Source organism: Simochromis diagramma, unplaced genomic scaffold, assembly GCF_900408965.1.
Source record: "Simochromis diagramma unplaced genomic scaffold, fSimDia1.1 OVJJ01000802.1, whole genome shotgun sequence".
Taxonomy (NCBI): domain Eukaryota; kingdom Metazoa; phylum Chordata; class Actinopteri; order Cichliformes; family Cichlidae; genus Simochromis; species Simochromis diagramma.
The window spans coordinates 19996721-20020470 of NW_024387492.1; the positions used below are offsets into that span (position 1 = coordinate 19996721).

A 23750-nucleotide genomic window follows, 5' to 3' on the forward strand; every position below is an offset into this window, starting at 1 on the left:
TGTGAAAAGCTCATACAGTCCACTTATGGAACATTAAGAAATCACGAAAATAAGAGAGAACTTAAAATTACTATATAATTGTGGTAAGGAAATGACATCTCACTGATGGCAGGAAGTGCAAACAGTCTTTAAGTGTCATCAGCTCAGAGACTGTGACAGTTGAGATTGAGAACAAGAAAGAAAGAAGTGCGACAGAGAAGCACAATGGATGAATTCAGATGGATTCAAATGTTTTTATGTCTGATGCTGATGATTCAGATTCCAGGTAAGAATACAGGAAACATTTCTAAATATTATTAAAGTCAATAACAGTAAATTACACAGCTGAGCATGCACTGTGATGTTAGGGGAGCGTGGGACATGTTTATAAACTTGTGTCTAAATCTTCACTGATTGCAAAAAAGTACTGTTTTCTAATTCATTTTTCTCTTCAATTTTCTCAACAGTATCTGTAACTATTACCTCCATTTTTATGAAAGCTGGAGATGACGTCACTCTGCCTTGTCTAAATGGGGTAAATAAAAAGAATAACTGTGATGGTACTACGTGGACCTTTACTTCAGGAAACACACAAACAGCAGAGCTGATCACACTTGGACAGATTGGTGAAAATCCCAAAACTAAATCAGACAGACTGAGTGTTACAGAAACCTGTTCTCTGGTTATAAAGAATCTCACAGTTGAGGAAGTTGGTCAATATTCCTGTGATCATCACAAATTACGAGAAATACAAACTCAACACACTCTGTTTCATCAGGCAAAGGTTGATCTATCTGCTATTACCTGTAAGTATTTACACCAAATATTTTCACCTTGATCTATTTTTAAAAAATAAAAATACATGAATAATATTTAAAGTGATTAAGATAACCTTTGTGCTTCATATTGTTACATTATGTTCACCAGTGACTGAACATAAGGACACTGATAAGGTGACGTTAAGCTGCTCTGTGGTGACGTATGGAGAGTGTCATCACACAGTAAAGTGGCTGCTTAAAGGTCGAGAGGTGGATAGCAAGGATAGCAAACAAATACTGACTTCACAGACTGACTGCTCCGCCACTCTGTCTTTTCTGATTTATCACCATATTCACAACTCAAGATATAACACTGTGAAGTGTGAAGTAACTGACACCAAAACAGGGAAACTGCAACTGTTTACCTTTAGCCATCAGCCCTCAGGCGAGGAAACAGGTGAGATCAACTGTTGTAGGTGATTAAAACACCTAAAACATTTGTTTGGCTCATTTCAAGTTTTTACACAAAATATTTTTGCATACTTACAACAAATGAAAAATAAGAGAAACTTTTTGATTGTGTCATTTCATTTTGATTCAGGTCACAAAAAAACTACACAGAAACCAACAAGAACAACTGAAAGCAGCACAACAACACAAACAACAATAATGAAAGGTGCTTCACAAGGTGGTCACTCAAAATTGTACCCTTTGAAGATCAATACTACTGCATTTTACACAGCATTTTTAGTGGCACCTTAAATGGGGAAAAAGTGGAAAATGTCATAAAAGTTTTGGTTGCCATAAAATATTAAACATGGCCCCAAGCTTCAGGTAAAGCGTTTTTCATTGCAAGCTTTACATTGAAAGACAGTATTATATACCAGACATGTAAAAAGTAAAGCTGTAAACAACAGATTCCAAATATTTTAACACATTTTAAAAGGTAAAAATTCCTTTTTCTTTACAGTAATGGAATTTAAAAGTGTTACTAAAGATTTTAATAATTTGAAGTTTTTATTCTTTTGACAGATTTTTCTGCATCCTTGAGATTCATTATTGTTTCTGTGGGTTTAGCAGCACTTTTAATAACTACTGTGACAGTCATCATATGGACAAGAACTACTGGTAAACTTAATCATGAGAAGTTTGAATGACTTTGAATTGTCAATTAAACTGAAATGGACTTTTTTCCTCTTATTTTAGGGAACAAAACACAGACGATTAAAACCACAGTAAGTACAAAATCAGTAATCAAAAATAAAAACTCAAAAATCAAAATGCTGTTTTTTCTGGTATGCTATTTACTAATATATGACAACGATGTACAATTGATGATAAATATTGGCATTAAATAAACAAATCAGCTCATCTCTCAGGGGTTTTAACAAAATTTAAACTGCCTTCACAGCTACAGTTTTTCTCCTGATGTAACTGGACTATGTCTGTTTTTTAGGGACTGAGTTTAAACCCTGCAGAGACTCAGTCTGCTCCTCATACCGTTCCAGATTTGGTGAGTTCACACACTACTTCATAATTTCACCGTGAGAAAGTTAAAAACAAGAACATACACTGAACAATAGTGGAACAGACCAGGAGTTGCAAAATGTGAGCTGAGATGTCGAAACAGAAAAACAACATTTAGAGACATCATTTATGATGTCATGATACTGATACTACTGAAAGAAATGCTGAATGAATGAATGAGATGTCTTAAGGGGTTACAGTTAAAGTGGAACTGACTATCATTGGCCATAACAAGCCTGGAACGAATAGTTTATTTGCATTTGTAATTTTTTAACTATACTGTAATAATTGAATTAATTCGATAATTTTATTGAGTAACTTTGATTCCAAAAATTAATGGAGGTGCTTAGATGTTGCTTAACCTTCATAAACATTAGGCATTTAGTGCTATTTAGATGGCTGCTTAAGCCCATCATGAGTCCTTTTTTTCCCCAAGGCAGAACATTCGGGGTTTCAAAAAGAAACAAAAGAAATTAGAGAGAGGACAAAATTAACTGAGTATAGTCAGCTGTTAACAAATGTATGAAAAGAAAGGTGAGCAACACACAGCCAATGTGTAATTTATGGTACTGTGATTGTGTGTATTTACTGAGGTATTTGTCTACAAAGAGCTGAATAAGAGCTGTTTTCAACCAACACAAATATGCTCCAGTGCAGTTCTCCTAAATCCCATGACGTGGATGAAATTGTGCGTCTGTGAATATGGATTTTTTGATAAATGGACCAGAACAGCGAAGGTAGAGAAGTTAGAGAAGTTATCCATTTCTGATTATTATCAAAGATCAATAAGTACAGTTTATAAAGTAAAAGCAGAAACCGCAATGGATGCTTCAATTATTTTTAACATTCAGTTCCACCTCAGCTCTTAGTATGTTACAGTTTTAAGTTATGCTTGATGGTCTTATTGATTTGTTTGTCAGCAAGGTTATTTAAAAATAAAAAATAAATCATCAACCTTGGTGAACAGATTGATCATGGGCAAAGTTGATTCAGATCACTTCATTCAAAATGCAAAATAAGGCACTGGGATATGCTCTTCAAGTACCCTTTTGTATGATGCTGCATTTATTTTTTATGTTCACATTCATTTTATGTTCATGCTATATTTTGTTGCCCAGGTCCAGAGTCATGACGAAGTTGATGTAGTGACGTGCAGCACTGTGAAGGCTCCTTCCTCTTCTGGTACAGCTGATCCCAGCAGCCTGCTCTACTGTACATTTTCCAGTCACTTAGCTCACTGAGAAGTGGGGATTTTTCAAAAAAAATGTCTTTGTTGTAAATGAGACATTGAGTCTCAATGTGACCACTAGTATAAATAAAGGTTAAGTTTAAAAAAAGATGTATATATCATTAACTAGTCTGTGTATATGTACCTCTTCCCCAGTGTTGAAAATTTTAAACTCACAACCTGTTTGCACATTTCCTGGTTGCTTGATCAAAATTTCTGTTATAATCATCAATAAATACACCAAAAAATAGTTGAAATATATCTTTTACACTGGTTTTATGCTGCCATATTCTCAAAGTAGTTTATTGTTTAATGTCCTGTCTAAATAACTTCAATAACCATTTGTATTCATTAATGAATAACTGTCCGATATTAAAAGCAATAGAAACTGTTGCGCTGTTGTTGCATTTGTCCCTAACCATCGCAAACCCTCACGTTAACTTTTACAGAGTAGAAAAAAGTTAGCACCCATCCTCCAGCTTCACTGTGTTTATGTTATGCTAACAGAGCTGTGTCGCTAGCAATCACGTAGCACATCATTATATACCAGCTAGCCAAAACTTCAGTAACCCTGCAAATGTCACTGCTGTTTCATTTCCTGTTTTCATTTATTTCAGAAGTCATAGCAGCACTGTACGTTTTAATTTGTTTCAGAAATCCCTCAGTCGGAACATTGTATATTATATTTAGATGGAAAGTAGCGACCTAACTCCCTGCTATCTTTTAACACCGTTATATTTTTAAAATTCTGTAAGTTCTCGTCATCATCGTGCACTTTTCCTGATTCACACAAAATACAGCACCTTCCCACAGGGTCTTGCACGAGTATTAAACATGTTCATTTGTGCTTTGGACTGTCACCAGATTTCTTTGAGAAGTTTCTTGCCAGTCAGCAACTATCTTGGCAACACCACTTGAGTTTGTGTGTTGCATGCTAACATGCTGACATTATCATATGTGTAATAATACTAAAGCTTCATCTTATGCACACACACAAAACAAATATGGCTCCTTGTGCAGGGTTTCATGGTATGTTTATTTATGCTTCACAATGGAAAAAAAAAGCAAATTTCTTGCTTCTCAGCCACTGCGGCCACATCCTCACCGTTTATTTAGACAGTTATATAAACATACTGTGAGCGAGTCATAAGCTTAAATACAATAGTTGAAGGAACAAAAAAAATGAATGTTTAAAAATACCAGTCAAATCTGATTAAAGTAAAAATCAAGTATTTATTATTCGTGTATTATTATTTTTGTTAATAAAAAGTATGAGCTGTACAAGGTTGTTTTTTTCCTGATACTTCATGCAAACCACATTTCTCCAGGCCTGTCCTAACCAGCTTACTCAGTATCTCTAGATCCAATGCTGCTCCTCCAGCAGAGCACACAAAAGTAGGAGAGACCGGAGATGCCATGGCTTAGTTAGGAGACTGTTTGCTTCAAGGCCACTAGGGGGTGCTGCCATGATGACAGTCAATAAAATTCTAAAATTTAATTTATAAACAATGAATAATAGTTAAAAAAGTCCAGTGTCCCATTTAGGTACAAAGTAAAAACACACAGTCCAAGGCCAGAGCCAGCTATGCCACAAAGCCAGTTGCACTCCACACGTTGTTCACTTCAACAGGGGTAGCAATTGTCCTCTGAGACCCACCACCCTGTAAGTAGAAAGCCAGTGATCACTCAATCCTCTGCAACTCAGCTGCCTATAGGCTACAGCATATAATAGGCCCTAGCCTGCAAAATAAGACAATTCACTATATAATTCACAGCCCATCCATCTCAAACATATCAGGTCATTAGATGATCAAAAGTGCTTACAAATATGTGTAAAGTGAAAATGTACGAGCTGTGATAACTGTTTCTGATAAAATGAAGAGTAGACTGATATATTGAATATTCCTTTATTGGGTGAGAAAATCAGACCATGTCAGAATAGATATCAGAGCATTAAACAGGCTGACTTCTGCTAAATGGGTCAAACTGGGCAGAAAGTATACAAACACATAACATCCTTATAGAATATGATGTAACACTATAGATCAACTTACCTCAGAATATATAAAGCATATAAACAATTACAGCAATATGATGCAACAAACACAGCAGTGCTACTAATCCAAAATACTCAAAGCTTCATAGAACTGAAACAAACATTTATTTTTAGCTCCATTTTGCTGCTGATACATACTTCAGGTTTCTGAACATTAAACTTGTTGCTGCCTTTCATAGTGTGTAACTTGAACGGCGTATATTTTAAAGTAAAGGCTTTAAAACCAAGTTAGTACAAACATCGCTAATGTCACATAACTTTGCTGACATGTGGCCAACAGTAATGTTTTAATGTTATAAAAACATTTGCACATAAATAAGTGACATAATATTCAGTACTTACTTTTAAGAGTTTACTCTTCGGCCGCCCCTCTTTAGCCGTCTGCCGTTTCTTTCGGCAAAATTATCCACACCCACCGCCGTGCTATGAAGTCTGGGATATGTTGGGCCATGAAGGCTACACAGACCCATCCTTAAAATTCAGGGAAATGAAGGACGCATTTGAGGGCCACATTTCGAGCAGCCTTTGAATTGGGACAGCCTTTGTTGCGTCGCTGTGACGTAATCGGCCTTAGAATGTGGTCTTTAAGGCTGCAGACCCTGAATTGGGATACAGCCAAAGACTCTCTGAAGGCTCCTGTGGCTGCACAGGCAGTCTTGCAATTACGAGGTTGGAGAGTTGTTGTTTCAAAATGTTCACACTGATTTCACATGCTCATTAACTCACAACCAGCTGACCATATATATTTCTGCTGCTGAGCTGCTGTTTGATGGAGATTTTCTGAATTTATTTTGCTACCATAAGAGCAGACTCCATGCTGAAAGCATGTGCACTGTCACTTGCAATGAGTGGCACTAATGACGCTAAATTTAATTACGGGTCATGGACAGCCTTCATAAATGCTCATATTACTCACCCACACTGAATTCCAGCACAGGTTCATCTGGGTCCTGACTATTTCCTGCAAAGTAACACAAACGTCATCAGAACATTAAGTCAGAGAAACAACATTTGGAGCTTTTGTACATGATAAATTATACTGCAGTAGTAAAACAAAGTCAAGCAGCAGTACATTTATTAAAATCACCTTCAGCTGTAATATTTAAACTGATTTAGTGTCAATTTAGATTATGTTTAGATTAAAATGAAACTAGTACCCTTGTAATGTCTTTTTAAATTAGAGGTAAACAGCTCAGATATTCAAAAGGCTTTTATTTTGAAATAGTATTATATTTATTTTATATGTAAATATTTGTATATTTTTTACATAATATAATTATATTTACTGGATTTTCTCTCTATTGTATGTAGCCTGGCTAAATTAACCAGCCCAGAACACAGATTATCTTTGGGGTTCTTTTAATCTGAACGATAAATTAAGCGCTCAGAAGAAAATAAAAAAGGTGAAAATAAAGAAATAAAATTGTTACAGACAGTTCTTATCCAGTAACAGCTTTGTGCACTAGTAACCCACTGCTACTGCAGGTTATTTCCCCAACTTTATCAGCATCTGGAACTCAAGGACGTCTAGCCTCATTTTGTGTCTGATATAAACCCATACAGAAATAAAACAAACTTAGCAGTGCAAAAATAACTGTAGTGGCTTCTCCTGCTAAGATACAGAGCCAAGATTAAACAGTTAACAAGGTACATTTTCCAAGTGTGAACAAGTGTGAACTCAAATACATACAGTGCATTAATCCAGCAGAAAACGGAATATAGATCCCTCTGAGATGAACGGCGAAGTTGGTTGCAGCAACTCCTGGTGCCTTAACTGTTGCACACTTTGCATTTAAAACAGATAATGCAGCGAAAAAAGCCATTGCACACCCACATAAAACCAATGCAAGCTAGCATCCCCATGATCCCCTGCGCTCTCAGAGGTACCCCAAAAGAAACAGCGCCATCCAGTGGCATGTCCCATAATATCGACCTTCCACCTGGCTAGATGTAGTTTAGTATTATATTTATTGGTTATTTTTTATTGACTTGTCTTGTTTTTACAATGATTTGCTTTGACTGCAGCCTTTTAAAAAAAGACTGTATCTCAAAGAGTTGGCAGTTCGTCTTGTAACCGGAAGGTTGCCGGTTCGAGCCCCGGCTGGCCGATGGCGCGATATGGCAGCCTCGCTTCTGTCAATCTGCCCCAGGGCAGCTGTGGCTACAACTGTAGCTGCCTCCACTAGTGTGTGAATGTGAGAGTGAATGAATAGTGGCATTGTAAAGCGCTTTGAGCGCCCCAAAAAGCGCTATATAAATGCAATCCATTATTATTATTATTATTATTATTATTATTATTATTATTTAACTTACATACAGTCAATGGCTGAGACTCCAGCAGCAATATTCAGTAACTATCCATCAGACTGGGTCCATGTTACCAGCCAAATGGGTAATAATTAAAGTAAGTTTTGAATTACGTATATTTGGGTGTTAAGGTGATGTTTTTGAATTTTTTTTTTTATATAATTAGGTTTGGAAAACTGAATACGTATGTATTTAAAAAACAACAAGTGTGTTAGAGTTATTACAGCAACAGGTTGTAGCTCACTGTACTGTTTTTGAGCACAACTTTGGTGCTTTTGCCTCATTTTTAAATCAGTGATCCCAGTAGCACAGTCTAAGCAGAGACCTCAGTGCTTGGCAAACAACCAATAGAATCAATATAATTATTAAAAAAGAAACAAAATAAATGCCAACCTTAAAAAAATGTAAACTTCAGGTAAAAAAACTAAACTTGGTTTTGTGTCTTTAGGCTATTGTTAACCGCAAGCATGAGGTTAGTGCATATGTACTATTATTGGAAAGATTACTGCAAAGGAAAAAAACAACTTCTCTTCATCTAAGTAATGTATTACTTTTGCCTGGAACACTCTTTCACAGTCGTTCTCTAAAACCTAAAAGAGGAATTATGGATTTGATCAACTTGTCCCTGAATGCAATTGACACCCTTTTCTCAATGAGAAGTCTGGGCTCGGGTGAGCCTGAGTGTCCTGGAGGTACTTTCCCTGCCGGATATGGACGGGTGGCAGAATTGGAGGGTCTTATGCCTGGCGGGGCTGTCGATCGAAGACGCTGAAGATTAGGGATGGGTATCGTTTAGGTTTTACTACCAAACCGGTACTTTTGAAATGGTGCCGGTGCTTAAACGGTGCTTGAACCGGTGCTTAAAGAATGGAGAACACACACTTTGTCCAAAAACCTCTCATGTTTAGCTGTTTTTTTGTAAAAAGATAACAATGTTAGCCTTTTCTGCAGCTATAGGGGATATATGGTATCACTCTTGGCTGGAAGCAGTGCTTAATCAATGGAAAAAACACAAACTTTGTCCAAAAACATCTCATGTTTAGCTGTTTCCCACTTTTTCTTTGGTCATTTTAGCCTTTTTGGCCAGGGTGAAGGGAGTATCTGCCATCAAACAAGAAGACAGCCACATGTAACTACAATGGTGTTTGCTAGTTCACCTTACATGCATTAATTTAATAACGTGGTTAGCCTACTCAACGTAAATTACACTGGAACAACATTAAGCTACTCACGCAGAGAAGAACGGCTGCTACTGCCATCATCATCCGTCATCATTTCTGCTACACTGGCAGGGCTAGGGGCCAGGACTCAACCTCTTCGGGTTCTTGGGGGATGTTGCTAACTCCGGGTCCGATAACAGGCACCACACCCACAGTAGATGTGCTCGGTGTGGGCTCTTGCAGCAAGCTATCAAATACGGTGCATTTCTTGGCTTTAAAAAAAAACCCCGCTATGCGTTGCCAGGTGTTTCATCAGATTCAAGGTGTTAACTCTTTTGCACAGTATCACCTTAAAGCACTTGTTGCAGGCTGCTGAGTTTGCATCTTTTGCTGTGAAGTACAGCCAGACTTTTGACCGCTTCGCCTTGGGCCTTTTTAATCTGTAGCTCTGCTCTAAAAGAACGTACGTACTCAAAGTGCGTGCCATAATGGAGCCGGATAGCAGTACCCATCCCTACTGAAGATATCTATGTATTCGGAACCATGATAACAGGATTCTGGCTGATCGGAGCTGGCTTGGCCCTGGCTTATCGAAGAATTAAGAAAGCGGAACCGGCTGTTCAAACCCCCACAAGGCTGCCCGCTGGGATTGAAACGATGGGACGAGGCATGAGTTCTTAAAATGGGCTCATTAAGTGCAGCACGGATAAGATCTTGGAGAAGCTTGCGGCTGCTGTGAACACTCAGAATAACACCTCTGAGCGCAAATTGGATTACATCTTGGAGAAGCTCACTGTGGTCGTGAGTTCTCAGAATCGGCTCTTTGAGCACAAGAATGACAACATCAAGTTTGATAACATCATGGAGAAGCTCGTGGCTCTCCAACGGGAGATTGAGAGACCAGATTGAGATTATGTATGGTCGGAGGGTATGATGGCGCCGCCATTGCGTGCAATTGGTCGGCAGCCTTAACATGAAATTTCCCACTCGTGGGACTAATAAAGGTATCTTATCTTATCTTATCTTATCTTATCTTATCTTATCTTAAAGTGATGACATATGGGGAAATCTGTGCAAACAACTTGGTGAAAAGATGACACAGCAGCAGTGCCAATGTCAGTGCTTTTGAACAAAGTAGTTCTCCTTTTCAAAACAAAGACTGCAACACTTTCAATGTTGAGCTCCTATTTGAACAGTGGATACATATGGTTCCAGATCAAGTCACATACAAAAAGATTTTTTTCACAAAAAAGGGACTACACCATTTTGAAGCCAGGTAGATGGACTCATGTAGTAAACCAGGGAATCTGGAAACAGGTTAAAAGTACATGCACATTTCTAAACGAGCCAACGTGAATCCCACAACATTATCTTGTTTCATAAAAATCAGAGGCTTTTGTAAAACGTGTTGTGGCCTGAACCAGAACCTGAAATTCACTGCCAATGGTGCTGAAGTGTGTGATGGCAAATATGGATGAATCCATGCACACTGGTTTTCCTAAGATAGCCATGTTCGGAAATCTGTGGGCACACATAACAAAAGAACTTTGTGAAGGCAGACTGCAGCCCATGTGTGGAGAGAATCAGAGGCAGCAAAACTGTTGGACTTTGGTGATCCAGAGTGACCTCTGATGGCCTCTAGAAGCATATTTTTTATTATTACCTTTAAAATGACAGCGGCACAAGCTAACATTTTTGCAGCTCAAACGTTTCATATCATTTTTTTTTTTTGCTCTCTTTAATCTCATCTCTATGTCGTCTGCGTAAAAAATGCACCAACAACAAATCGTACTGTCTTTTGTGCATTATGATTATCTCTGTATACGTTCAAATTGTGGTTTGGAGATGGGCAGTGAAGAAATAATTTCTCCTCAAATGTCTTACACCAAAAATAACGAGCCTTTCTTGAAAATTTACGGGTACAAGCTTTCATGGGTGTGAAGTCACCCTGTGATGTTCTGTCTACCTGTTACATGTGTTTGTTTTTTCAAAATTAAGTAATTAAAAAAACGTAAGATAAACATCTGTGTGGTTATTGAAGGTAATAAATTTGACAAATGGAATAATTGCAAAATTGGACAAGTTTTCATTAAAATTCATTTTTAATCTAATCTAATCTAATTAAGTGAAATTACACCATGCTTCAAAATAATTGTGCCTTTTCTTGATAATACTTTTTTATTAGCACTCCCCTGAAATACATTTGCAGAGTAAACACAGGGACATTTTAGCTCTTAGGAAATGTAAATAGAAAAGTGATTGTACATTAATAACGCAGTAACAGAGATAAGATTGTACCGTAACAGGTGGGATGTTTGGCCTGCACCACATGTGGAAAACCTGGAAAAATGTATTAATATTCTGAGCTTGACCGGTATATTTCTCTAAAAGTTTAACAAGCATTCTTTCAGATCACATTATAACATTATGGATAATTAGAAATGTACTTTTTGCAATGTTACTATCTCGAAATGACACTGAATAGTGGGAATGACCCAAAGATGGCCTTGATTCTCGATTGACTCCCAGCATTTGCTATAATAGTTTTATGCTTGCCATTCAACAGCATGAAGTCTCTAATCACACATCCATTTACATTTTTATTTTTTTATTTTTTAAAAAGGTCAAATCCTTTTGCCATTTTCTCTATTTTCTTTTTTATTGTGGGTTACTGGGGTTGACAGTGGCTGCAGGAGATGAAGAAACCATCAAAACACTGTAGATCACTGCATCACCTTCATCATCACCCTGAACCTGAAAACAAAGAGAATTGTCGGATACATAAATAAACATAAATTAACACTCTGTTAAAATAAGAGAGATAGAGCTCAACAAATTTTAAAGGTAAGTATGAATTGTAATCTCAGCTTGCACACATTACCTATTAATATATCAGTATACAACATAAGCATCTATGAAAGACACGTTACCTGGGCTTTATTCTTGGCTTTCTTTCTGTAGCTGACGGTGGCATAGGAAACTTCATGATCTACCTACACAGCGAAGAGCAAAATATCTCAAAAAGTTTACATGTTTTGACCTCTAACCTCAGGTTTTACAACTCATGGTCTGTCCCACTGTTATTCAGTCTAACTTCCTTATCTTTTATAAGATCTCATTGAGTCGCATGCACTTAACAAGCACATAGAAGAAGAAATGGTTTTAACTGTGCTCTGACTGTACTGTGGGTGTGGTGTGGGATTTCCCATGCTGGGACTTTTTTAAGTAGCAGTCTGAGTCTCTGTAGAGTTCAAACTCAGTCCCTGGAAAATAGACAGTTACATCTGTTGGAAAACTGTCCTTTATAAAGACAGTTTAGTTCTTGTTAACACTCCTCAGAGATAAGCTGATTTGGTGTTTATTTGTTATTCTTATTTCCTACAACCATTTAAAAAAAAATTATATATATATATTGGTTTTTTAAAAAAAAAAAAAAACTCACAGTATCTTCATCCGTCTGTGTTTTGTTTGCTGGAAAGACAAAAACAATTAACTGTAACATTTACTGTTAAAAGCATGTGTTTTAACTTTTGATGTTTTTACCTTTTGTTTTTCTCCATCTGATAACAGATGCAGCTGTTATCAAGAGCAAGACAAAACCCACAGCTGCAACGACGTACCAATGGATAGCTGAAACAAACCCAAAAAACAAACTTAAAACCATTTTCAGTGAATCTTTTTTCAAACATTTAAAAAACTTTCTATGTATCTTAAACTAAGTCTACATGACACACAAAATATGCCTAACATTGTGTTCTATTTTAAACTGTGACACTGTTACCATAGCAAAAACAGAAACACACAAAAGCACAATGTGAATCATAGTCACTGCGTTTCAGATGTATGGAAGAAAAACAGTAAGGAGATTTTAGTTCAGACGTGTTATTTTACTTACAGACACATGTTGTTTCTGAAGGTATTTGGCTATTTCTTTTATTTAAATCAGTTTGAACACATACCTTAAAACATGTAAAATAAAAATAAAATAAATACATCATGCATAAAGTCCTAAGCACAAACTAAATACATCCTTAATCGTTCCATAGGAATTAAGAGAGCAACTTGGAGTCAGATCCTACTAATCAAATGGACTTAACTGATCATCAAGAGTGGGCATTTCTATAAAAGAAGAAACTTTGACAGTTTACAGGTCTGAAGCTCTCGGGTAGGTGTATATACATACAGCAACAACCTTACCAGCATTGGTCTAATTCCACCAAAGTCATATCAAAAAGTCAAAAAGACTGAGCAAGAATGGTTTCTTTGGAAGGGCTGCCAGGAGAAAACCGCTTCTATTATGATAGACTGATATAGAAGACTATTACTTCAAGTTAGTGCTGCAAAAGTTGACTCTGTAAGATATTGAATCATGGGGTTTATGCAGTTTTCACAGGACTGAATCGAGCTCTGTGAAAACGTTCTTTTTCATGTGACTGTATACCCATGCATGCAAGTAAAAAGTACATTACTGAATAAATACCTTGGGTATTGGACTGACTGTAGCCTGCTGGATTTTTTCTGGTTGGATTATTTGTCCTTTGTCTGTCACCTGAAATAAAATGAAAAAGACACAACCAACATGTTTTCATGGTTTTCATCTGTTGTTTTTAAAAAAAAATCTGCATAAATACAAAAACAAACAAATAAATGTTTTGGGTGGGTTCAATCATCTTAAACAGTTGATTATTTTGTCTCCTGTTTTCTCACCTGATAGCTGAGGGCTGAAGGTAAACAGCTTCCCTTCTGTATGAGCATCATTCACTTCGCAGTCCAAAAGGTAATCTCTTGATGAGTAAACATGGTGAGACTTGAGTAAAGAGACAGTGGTGGAGCAGCCAGTCTGTAAAGTCACTATTTGATTGTTATCTCTGTCCACAGCTCGACCTTTAAACAGGCACCTCACTGTGTGATGACACTTTTCATATGTCACCACAGAGCAATTTATTGTCACCTTATCATTGTCCTCATGTTCAGTCACTGATGGAGATAACATGAAACAAAGACACCACAAATTCGAAAAATTAATTACTGCTGTCATTATTGTTCTAAAAATCGTTCGCCTGAAAATATAATGTAAAATACTCACAGGTGAGTACAGAGAGATCAACCAAAGACTCGCTAACCAGACGTTTGTGTCTGTGCTTTTGAAGGTATCTGTATTGTTTACAGTAGTAAAAACCTACATCGTCGACTGTGAGAGTCTTTATAAGCAGAGAACAGTTTGCTGTAACACTCAGTCTGTCTGATGCATTTTTGGCTTTTTCACCAAGCTGTCCAAAGCTGATCACTTCTATTGGTGTTCTGTTTCTTGAAGCAAAGGTCCACGTAGTACCATCACAGTTATTCTGGTCATCTATCACATTTATACAAGGCAGAGTGACGTCATCTCCAACTTTCATAAAAATGGTGGTTTCATTTGCAGATACTGTTGAGAATTCTGAAAAGAAATATGAAAACTAGATTAGAATACAACACTTTTCACAGTCAGAGTGAAGATCATTTTAGACAAAGGTTTATGATAAAGGTTTGGATTGTAATATTTAATTTTACTGCTATTAAAATGTTTCCTGTATTCTTACCTGCAATCTGAATGATTGATATCAGACATAAAAACATTTTACTCCATCTGAGCTCATCCATCGTGCTTCTCTGTCTCACTTCTTTCTTGTTCTCAATCTCGACTGTCACCGTCTCTGAGCTGATGACTCTTTAAGACTGTTTGTACTTCCCGTTATTCATCAGATATCACTTCCTCATCACAACTTTAGCAAATGACCTCAGGAGGTGCATCCCTACAATGCATTGGTGACAGTTATGTGTTTGACATTATATTAAAAAAATGACTGAGGAAGTTGAATGTGTCAAGAGTTTTAGCTAAGATGTTTGTTAGAAAACAGACGTCACATAGGAACAAACAGTTGAAGTGTCAAACTCCTGATCCACCTTTTTACTTTTACTTAGTTAAAGAAGTTGAATCATTATTCATCCGTGTGGAGTTGTTGTTTTTTTTTTTTTACACAAGTATCTGTGCTTCTACTTAAGTGACTAATGTGTGCGAGAGGTAAGCTTTTTACAGAATTTCCAAAGACAACCAACATGAGGGAGAGCGTGCACATGTACAAACACACACACTCAGAGGGACAGAAAAAATAGTTTTATAGTCTACAGGATGCTCACCTCTAGTTTCCAAGGTCAGCAAAACTCAAGTTGCAAAACATGCCTTCCTCAGTTAGAGGATGAATGATGTAACATTAGTGGGTAGGTTTAGGATTTAGTAAACTTCCCTCTCTTTTCATTTAAATATCAAACAAAGGAAAAGGAGGTTAAAGGTGTGAAGGCTATTAGTCTTTGCTTATTCTGAGAAAACAGACCATCTTCGTGATCATGTTTGCCACCAAACTTTCCCACTCAAGTCTTTATGTCCACTACCATTTTTCACACATTTATGTTGTTGTATTTCTTTTTAATTTTTTGAAACAAGTGGCTTTTTTATAAAAATCTTGCCCACTATCAGCTGAGTGGGCTGTGAGAGTTAAAAATGCCAGCAGAAACAGCCTGCTCCTGGTGTTCCAGATTAACTCGTGAGGGTTAGACAAATGTGCCATGGGTCCAGACATTTCTGAACAGGCATCGGCGCAGTTGCCTTTAATGTCCTTTAGCACTCTTGCAGCAGTTTAATGTGTGGGAATATCACCAATTCAAAATTTCTGATTTTTCACATCTAAATATGCAGCAGTAGACTTAAAGATGAAATATTCACAGCGTTTATTTCCTGGTCTGTTGGCAGCGAGAAGCAACATCTGTATCACCATCAGGAGTTAATCCAACGCCAGTGAAGCTAAAACACCAGCGTACTGTTTTACTGTTTTCAGACCCCCACTGACCCTAGTCTCACACAATATACACAAATGTAAAAAAAACACAATCGAAAACCTTTTACAAATCAAGTTATATTATCATTAGCCATAACAAAATACATCATTACAAACCAGACAACACAGAGTGATGATTTCGGTTAGCTGTCAGCGATTCAAACTTTGACAGGTAGATGTTACAACTCAGAACTATGATTGCTGTTGTGTTATTCCAATCTAAATGCAGGAAGGTTTCACAGTCATTGCAGAAAATGGCTTAAAAAATAACATCTATATTTCATTTTTTTAATATTGTATATTGAAAATTATTATGGTAAAACAAAGAGGTGGACTCTGAGGCAGGCTTTAGCACTGGAATCAGGGAGTAAGTGCAAGCTAGAGAGGATTGGGTCTTGCATCTGGGTTTGGTGAGTGATGGAGAAACAGAGCAGGCAGGGATACCAAGACTAAGTATTTGGTCTGGAGGAGACGGCCCGGGACATTTAAAATTAGTGACTGGAGAAATCAAGTGAAACACAAAGAACTCAAGTGCCTTTTTTTTTGATGGAGACTGAGTGATGCTAAAGACAAACCTAACAACAATCTGAAGAGGAGTGAATTTATGATCAAATGTTTAAAGGCTCTGATTAGGGATTTGAGACATATGTGGCAGCCAAATGGAGCAGGGACGCAGAAGAGGAATCTCTCAAACTGTCCCACACACAAACAGAGGAGCGAGAGAAAGAGGAAAGGCAGAAGGAGAGATGTTGTGAGTCTGTGTTCTTCACATACAAAATGCGATGAGATGATCTTCAGCAGCATTGGTAAACCTAAACAAATACACAAATTGGGGGGTGAGACTGTGCATTTAAGACAAAGCCTGTTACCTTTAGAACAGTCATAACAAAAAACATGTGAGATATGTTATTTTGGGTTATTAAGATTAATATTCTCACCTGGCAATTGGGGGCTGAAAGGAAACGGCTGCACTTTGTTACTGTTCTGATTCATTACATTTAAAAAAATCATACAACTTTAACTTCGATCGTGGTAATGGCCTGTATTCGTATAGCGCTTTACTAGTCCCTAAGGACCCCAAAGCGCTTTACACAAGCGGTCATCCACCCATTCACACACTGGTGATGGCAAGCTACATTGTAGCCACAGCCACCCTGGGGCGCACTGACAGAGGCGAGGCTGCCGGACACTGGCACCACCAGGCCCTCTGACCACCACCAGTAGGTAACGGGTGAAATGTCTTGCCCAAGGACACAACAACCAAGACTGTCCAAGCCGGGGTTTGAACCGGCAACCTTCCAATTACAAGGCGAATTCCCAACTCTTGAGCCAGATGGCTGCAACCAGTTGGGGATGAGTTGATGGAGACCACTTTTCTCTTTATGTAGTTCTTAGGTTTGTCATTTATCAAATCTGACATGTCTAAATTAAGTGTACAAAAACATTATTAATCGAAAAAAATCGATAATTCATAACAAAAGGATGAATGTTTGAGTGACTACCTTTTGAAATATCCTTCACGGCTGTGGTTGTTACTGATGTTGTGCTGCTTACAGTTTTTCTGGCTGGATTCTTTGTTTTGTTTGTCCCAACTAAATAAATGAAAAATCATGATCAAAACATTTTTCAGCTTTTTCATTTGTTGTGAAAAAAAGAAAAAGAAATCTGCATCCAAACTTTGTATCCCGCCATTCATGTTCAACAACTGATTGTAAACTCACCAGCTTCCTCAGCAGGCCTGATGGATGATGGTAAAGAGTACTTTGCTTGAGTTAGTATGAGTTCCTTGACACTTCACTATATTATCCCTTGAGACGTTTGAATTGTGAGAATTTCACACAGTGGTGAAGCAGTCAGTCTGTGATCTTTCTGTTAGGTTGTTAGTTCTGTCTACATTGTAACCATTTAACAGCCATTTCACTGTGTGGCGACAGTCCTCATATGTCAGCAGAGAGCAGTTTAACGTCACTTCATCAGTGTCCTTATCTTCAGTTACTGTGACTCCAATACATATACTGTACATGTGAGACAAATATAGCACAGATTAGACAAATTAATCACTATTATGATAATTACTGTTATACTGCAAGGTAATTCTAAAAATGCAGTTTCAGCTCCAAATACAGTGGTATGCAAAAGGTTGGGCACCCCTGATAATTTTAATGATTTTTCTTTATAAATCATTGGTCACACCTCCTCTATTCACCCTGCTCACTCCTCCCCATCCCCAACAATAGCATCCAATACACATTCAACACAAGGCTCCAGTCTGTCTCTCTCAACCACCCAGGTTAGGAGGGAACTGAGGAGGATTAAAGCCAAGAAGGCAGCGGGTCCAGATGGAATCAGCTCAAGGGTGGTCAGGCCCTGCACAGATCAACTGCGTGGTGTGATGGAGCACATCTTCAACCTGAGCCTGAGGCTGGGGAGAGTCCCACAGCTCTGGAAAACCTCCTGTGTTGTACCAGTGCCAAAGACTTCACGTCCCAAGTACCTCAACAGCTACAGGCCGGTGGTTCTGACATCCCACCTGTTTAAGACCCTGACTCAGGTTCGGCCCCTGGTGAGCTCATCACTGGATCCACTTCCGTTTGCCTAACAGCCTGGTATTGGAGTGGATGATGCCGTCATTCACCTCCTACATTGTTCCCTCTCTCACCCGGACACTGCTGGGAGCACTGTGAGAATCATTTTCTTTGATTTCTCCAGTGCCTTCAACACCATTCTTCTCACAGTCCTGAAGGACAAGCTGGACAACACAGGAGTGGACCATCACCTCACTACATGGATTGGACTACCTCACTGACCGACCTCAGGGCTGTTTGTCGGACAGGCTCGTCTGCAGTATGGGGGCCCCACAGGGAACAGTTCTGGCTCCGTTCCTCTTCACCATCTACACGGCAGACTTCTCCCACAACTCCACCCAGTGCTTCTTTCAGTTCTCTGATGACTCTGCTATATCAGCCTCATCACTGATGGGGATGACAAGGAATACAGAGAACTGACCCATGACTTTGTGGACTGGTGCCAGCAGAACTACCTCCAGATAAACACTAGTGAAACCAAGGAGTTGGTGGTAGACTTCCACAGGCACAAACATCCTCCACTGCAATCACTAAGCATTCAAGGTATGGACATTGAGGCTGTGGATAGCTACCTTGGTGTTTATCTGAACAATAAACTGGACTGGACTCATAATTCAGACGCCCTTTACAGAAAAGGGCAGAGCAGGCTGTACCTGCTGCGGAGACTCAGGTCTTTTGGAGTGAAGGGCCCACTCCTGAAGACCTTCTATGACTCTGTGGTGGCCTCAGCCATCTTTTACGGTGTGGTCTGCTGGGGTGGCAGCATCTCTGGTAGGGACAGGAAGAGACTGAACAGGCTGATCAGAAGGGCCAGCTTTGTTCTAGGATGCCCTCTGGACCCAGTGGAGGTGGTGAGTGACAGGAGAACGGTGGGTAAGCTGTCATCCCTGCTGGACAACATCTCCCACCCCATGCAGGAGACTCTGACAGCACTGAGCAGCTCCTTCAGTGGCAGGCTGCGGCACCCACGGTGTGGGACGGAGAGATTTCGTAGGTGTTTCCTTCCCACTGCTGTCAGACAACAAAGACTTTGCACCTGACCAAACACACACATCCACACATGTGCAATAGCATTAACACTAAGTGCAAAATGCATTAACACTAAACCACAAAATGACCCCGACTCCAGCCTCCGCTCGCTGCCTTTTATTGGAAAAATAGTTACAATACACAATAGTTTACACAAGCACCTCCCCTTGTACAACCCCCCTTGGTTACAAAGACAATGCACTGTGTGTGTGTGTGTGTGTTTGTGTAAGCATGTGTGTGATAATGTGTGTGTGTGTCATGGGGGTGCGTTTGTGTGACCTCCTGATCACAACTGTTTCTAACAACATCCTTGGTCATAAAAAGGTAAACCCCCCACACACACACACCCACACCCAACACATGGCTCAATTCCTGTATTGGTTCACCATACACAACACAGTGAAGCCATAAAAAGGGCAGAAAGCTTACCAAACATCAAACAAACCTTTACATGGGATGTGCTTGTGATAAAACACTACAACCTCACCCCAGAACCTCGAGAGGCTGGGGAGGGGGACAAAGGAATGTCTTGATCCTATAGTTTGAACTAAGACTTTACAAATTTAAGAAACACAATGACACATTCAACAATTTGACTTAACAGTGTACAGTATCTTATTCTTACTCTTATGCTATTCCAGTGTTTTTCTAATTTTTACTATGTAACTTTGCACTGTCCACTTTCTGCTGTAACAAAACAAATTTCCCACGAGTGGGACTAATAAAGGTGATCTTATCTTATCTTATCTTATCTTATCTTATCTTATCTTATATGCACCTGCCTAATTTTGTTTAAATAACTATTGCACACCTTCTTTAAATCCTATAATCATCATGTCACTTCTCAAATATCATTGTGTTCATCTGCTATATGATATATTTAAATTAAATTGCTCATCCAAACAACCAATGATTTAAAAAGACAAATCATTAAAATGATCAGGGGTGCCCAAACCTTTGCGTACCACTGTTTGATAAATACAATATGATATGGTAAATTCTCACATGTGATGACAGCCGGATCAACCAAAAACTCAGAAACTAGATGTTTACGTTCTCCCAGTTTGTACTGCTGACAGTAATAAAACCCAACATCCTCACCTGTGAGCTTCTTTATAAGCAGAGAACAGTTTGCTGTAACACTCAGTCTGTCTGATTTCGTTTGGGCTTTTTTTTACCAATCTCTCCAAAGGTGATCACTTCTGTTGCTGTTGTGTTTTTTGAAGCAAAGGTCCACGTAGTACCATCACAGTTATTCTGGTCCTCTATCACATTTAGACAAGGTAGAGTGACGTCATCTCCAACTTTAATAAAAATCGAGGTTTCAGTTGCAGATACTGTTGAAAAGATGGAAGAGAAACATAAAAATAAATAAAAATAGAATACAGCATTTTTTAGAATCGGATTGAAGACCAATTTAGACACAAGTTAACGAACATGTCCTGAGCTCCCCTCAAACAACAGAGCATGCTCAGCAGTTTACTGTAAAGGTGTTTTCCTGCTATTAAAATGTTTCCCGAATTCTTACCTGCAATCTGAATCACCAGCATCAGACATAAAAACATTTGAATCCATATGAATTCATCCATCGTGCTTCTCTGTCTCATTTCTTTTCTTGACTGTCACAGTTTCTGAACTGATGACTATTTAAGACTGTTTGTACTTCCTGTCACTACTGAGGTGTCACATCCTCTTCACAACTTTAGCAGTTTTCTTTTCATGTTTACATTCCATAGGTGCAGTCTTTCTCATTTTCTCAGAAACGCATGAAGTAATTTGTTTTTATGAAGGGATATTATTGCACAAAGCGATTATAAGACTTAGCAAGTGCACGTTGTGTCTGTTTTCACAGTGCATTTGTGACAGTGATGTGTTTAATAACCTGAAAAGACGTTGACCGAGGAAGCTGAATCTGTGAAGATTGTTAGTCAAGATAAATGTTTCCATTAATACAGCCCCTCTTTCCTCTAATGTTAGAAAACAGACAGCACAGCAGAACAGACAGTTGTAGTCCCAAAAATACAGTTCAGGTTGTTTACAAGTTAGTTCATTAACAATTAATAAAACAAGAAATAAAAGCTGTTCATAAATCCATACATGATTTTAAACACCTGCTCAGACCTGTAGTTTACAAGTGAGTGGGCCGAGTGGATGGCCTACTGAAAGACTGAGGACCTCTGGTGGATAGAATGGGTAATACATGAATAGAAGTGCTCAGAGCTAAACTGTGACACTTAGAAACTGTGTTCTGCACAAGCAGGGTGCGATTTTTAAAAAATTAAAAGGTAATGTTTTTTTCTTTTGTGACAACACAAAATGTCATCAATTAAAAAGAATATCAGTCAGATATTTCACTACAATAGATTCCTAAAAACAGTCTGCTTTGATGTCTCTGAAGGTTGTCAGTCATCCAGGTCATCGTAGTCTAAGGAGCTTGGAAAGAAAAGCATCTGGACTTCTTTAAGTTGTTTGAAGACGTTTCACCTCTCATCCGAGAAGCTTCTTCAGTTCTAGGGTCAAATGGTGGAGCTTCACCCCTGATCAGATTTGCACACTGTTAGACCTCTGCCTTACCACCACATATTTCAAATACAACGAGGGTTTTTAGAGACAATAACATAGAGGAAGTGGAAAGAAAGGCTCTTGGCTCTTTTAAAGTGAGAGTACCCAGCCACTGGTACAGATTCGTGGACGACACCTGGTTCAAAATCAAAACCCAAGAAGTGGAATCCTTCACTGCTCACATTAACGCTGTGGATAAAAACATAAAGTTGACCAGGGAAGACACAAAGGATAACAGTAACGTGGCACACAGCGTGGAAAAAGGCACGTACCTTTGACGTTGCGTGATGAACTCCGTATTCCTCGTCCACACGTCAACGCAAAAACTGAGATTTTGCGGAGATTTAAAAAATCTCTGTTTTTGGGGATTTGAAACACCGTTTAAGTGTGGAAAAAATTGTCATATAGGCTTTTACAAGTCAACGAGCGCAAAAAAACAACAACTTAAAAGCCTCTGGAATTAAATAATGGTACAGAAATAATGCCTCATCTGCATAAGAAAAATTACCAGCACTGGGTCAGTACAAGGAAAATTTCTTTTGCAGTTCATCTCAAATTATGCACTTGCGCTTTGGGATCTTTTAAACATCCTTAGGCGCGTTGCTGCGCACCGTCTGTCCCGTCTGTGAGCACAGAACAAGCGCTTACAAAGCAGCAGTTTGGGGATGACTTCAAACACATGGGTCCCTGTCGGACTATAGGAAAACCCGGACATTTTCATCAATCTCCAAAATCCCCCCGGACGCCCCGGACAGAATGTGAAAAGTGGACATGTCCGAGGAAAAGAGGATGGTTGGTCACCCTAGGAAACCTCAACATTGAAGTTTACTGAAAGCCCACACACACGGACCAGTACCTCCTCTTTGACTCCCATCACCCTCTGGAACACAAACTTGGAGTAATCAGGACCCTACAACACTGAATGTAAAATGTTCCCTCTAAGCCTGAAGGGAAAAAGAGGGAACACATATGAAGGTGGCTCTTAAAACATGCAGTTATCCTAATTGTGCTTTCATCAAGTCAGCAAAGATGCACAGAAAATAAGATTAGATACCAACTAGGGAGGATCAGAAAGACAAACACAACAACATTGTCTTCCCCTATGTAACCGGTGTATCAGAGAAACTCAGGAGAGTCTTCTCCAAGCACAACATCCCAGTGTCCTTCAGGCCCAGCAACACACTCAGACACTGGGACACTTCCACAGGGCTTAAATCTGGGACTATCAACCATTTGACCCTAGAACTGAAGAAGTTTCTCGGATGAGAGGTGAAACATCTTCAAGCAACTTAAAGAAGTTGAGTGTCCTATGCCTAAGACCCTCTTTTACCCACATCTACAAATCTCTTTACAGGGAATCCATTGACCCTGTTCAGCCCAGTAATCTTGCTCTATGCACAAGTGTTAATGTATAAAGTATTGAATAAAGGATTAATTAGAAGAAAATTACACCAAAACTGAATAGAAATACATTTTAATTTATGATTACTATATCACGAGCAACAATATTGATGCAGATTCTGTCATTTATCAAAACCAACATCCTTTTATAAAAAATGAAATGAAAATTTAAATACACGTCTAGACTGAAGTAAAAAAAGGAACCAATCATTTTTAGTAAAATTACTTTAGCATCTGTTTTATATCTAACATTTAACCAATTATAAAAGTTGATACTGATGACTGA

The 23750-nt window shown here is 38.5% G+C and overlaps 2 protein-coding genes and 1 long non-coding RNA gene across 4 annotated transcripts in view; 1 reads left to right on the plus strand and 2 right to left on the minus strand.

The window, feature by feature from the left end:
* Positions 1–23750, minus strand: part of LOC120725576 — an 87164-nt gene that overhangs the window by 40990 nt on the left and 22424 nt on the right. The window lies entirely within an intron of this gene.
* On the plus strand, positions 943–23516 carry LOC120725581. Its single transcript, XR_005694148.1, has 5 exons — positions 943–953; positions 8163–8166; positions 14934–14938; positions 19335–19341; positions 22870–23516. It is a non-coding gene; the product is annotated as an uncharacterized LOC120725581 (long non-coding RNA).
* Positions 11633–15277, minus strand: LOC120725575. Its single transcript, XM_040018606.1, has 8 exons — positions 14595–15277; positions 14102–14452; positions 13723–13992; positions 13496–13564; positions 12559–12645; positions 12458–12486; positions 11946–12008; positions 11633–11769 (listed from the first exon to the last, which is right to left on the minus strand). The coding sequence occupies exons 1-8, from the start codon at positions 14653–14655 to the stop codon at positions 11674–11676; spliced, it is 1026 nt and encodes a 341-aa protein (XP_039874540.1). The 5' UTR covers positions 14656–15277; the 3' UTR covers positions 11633–11673.

Excerpts from the sequence above, each read along its gene's own strand:
- LOC120725575 (XM_040018606.1), bottom strand. The coding sequence starts at position 14,655 with ATGGATGAGCTCAGATGGAGTAAAATGTTTTTATGTCTGATATCAATC. Across the intron at positions 14,453-14,594 it reads ATCAATCATTCAGATTGCAG|AATTCTCAACAGTATCTGCA; the intron begins GTAAGAATACAG and ends ATTTCTTTTCAG. Across the intron at positions 11,770-11,945 it reads AAGCCAAGAATAAAGCCCAG|GTTCAGGGTGATGATGAAGG; the intron begins GTAACGTGTCTT and ends CTTTGTTTTCAG.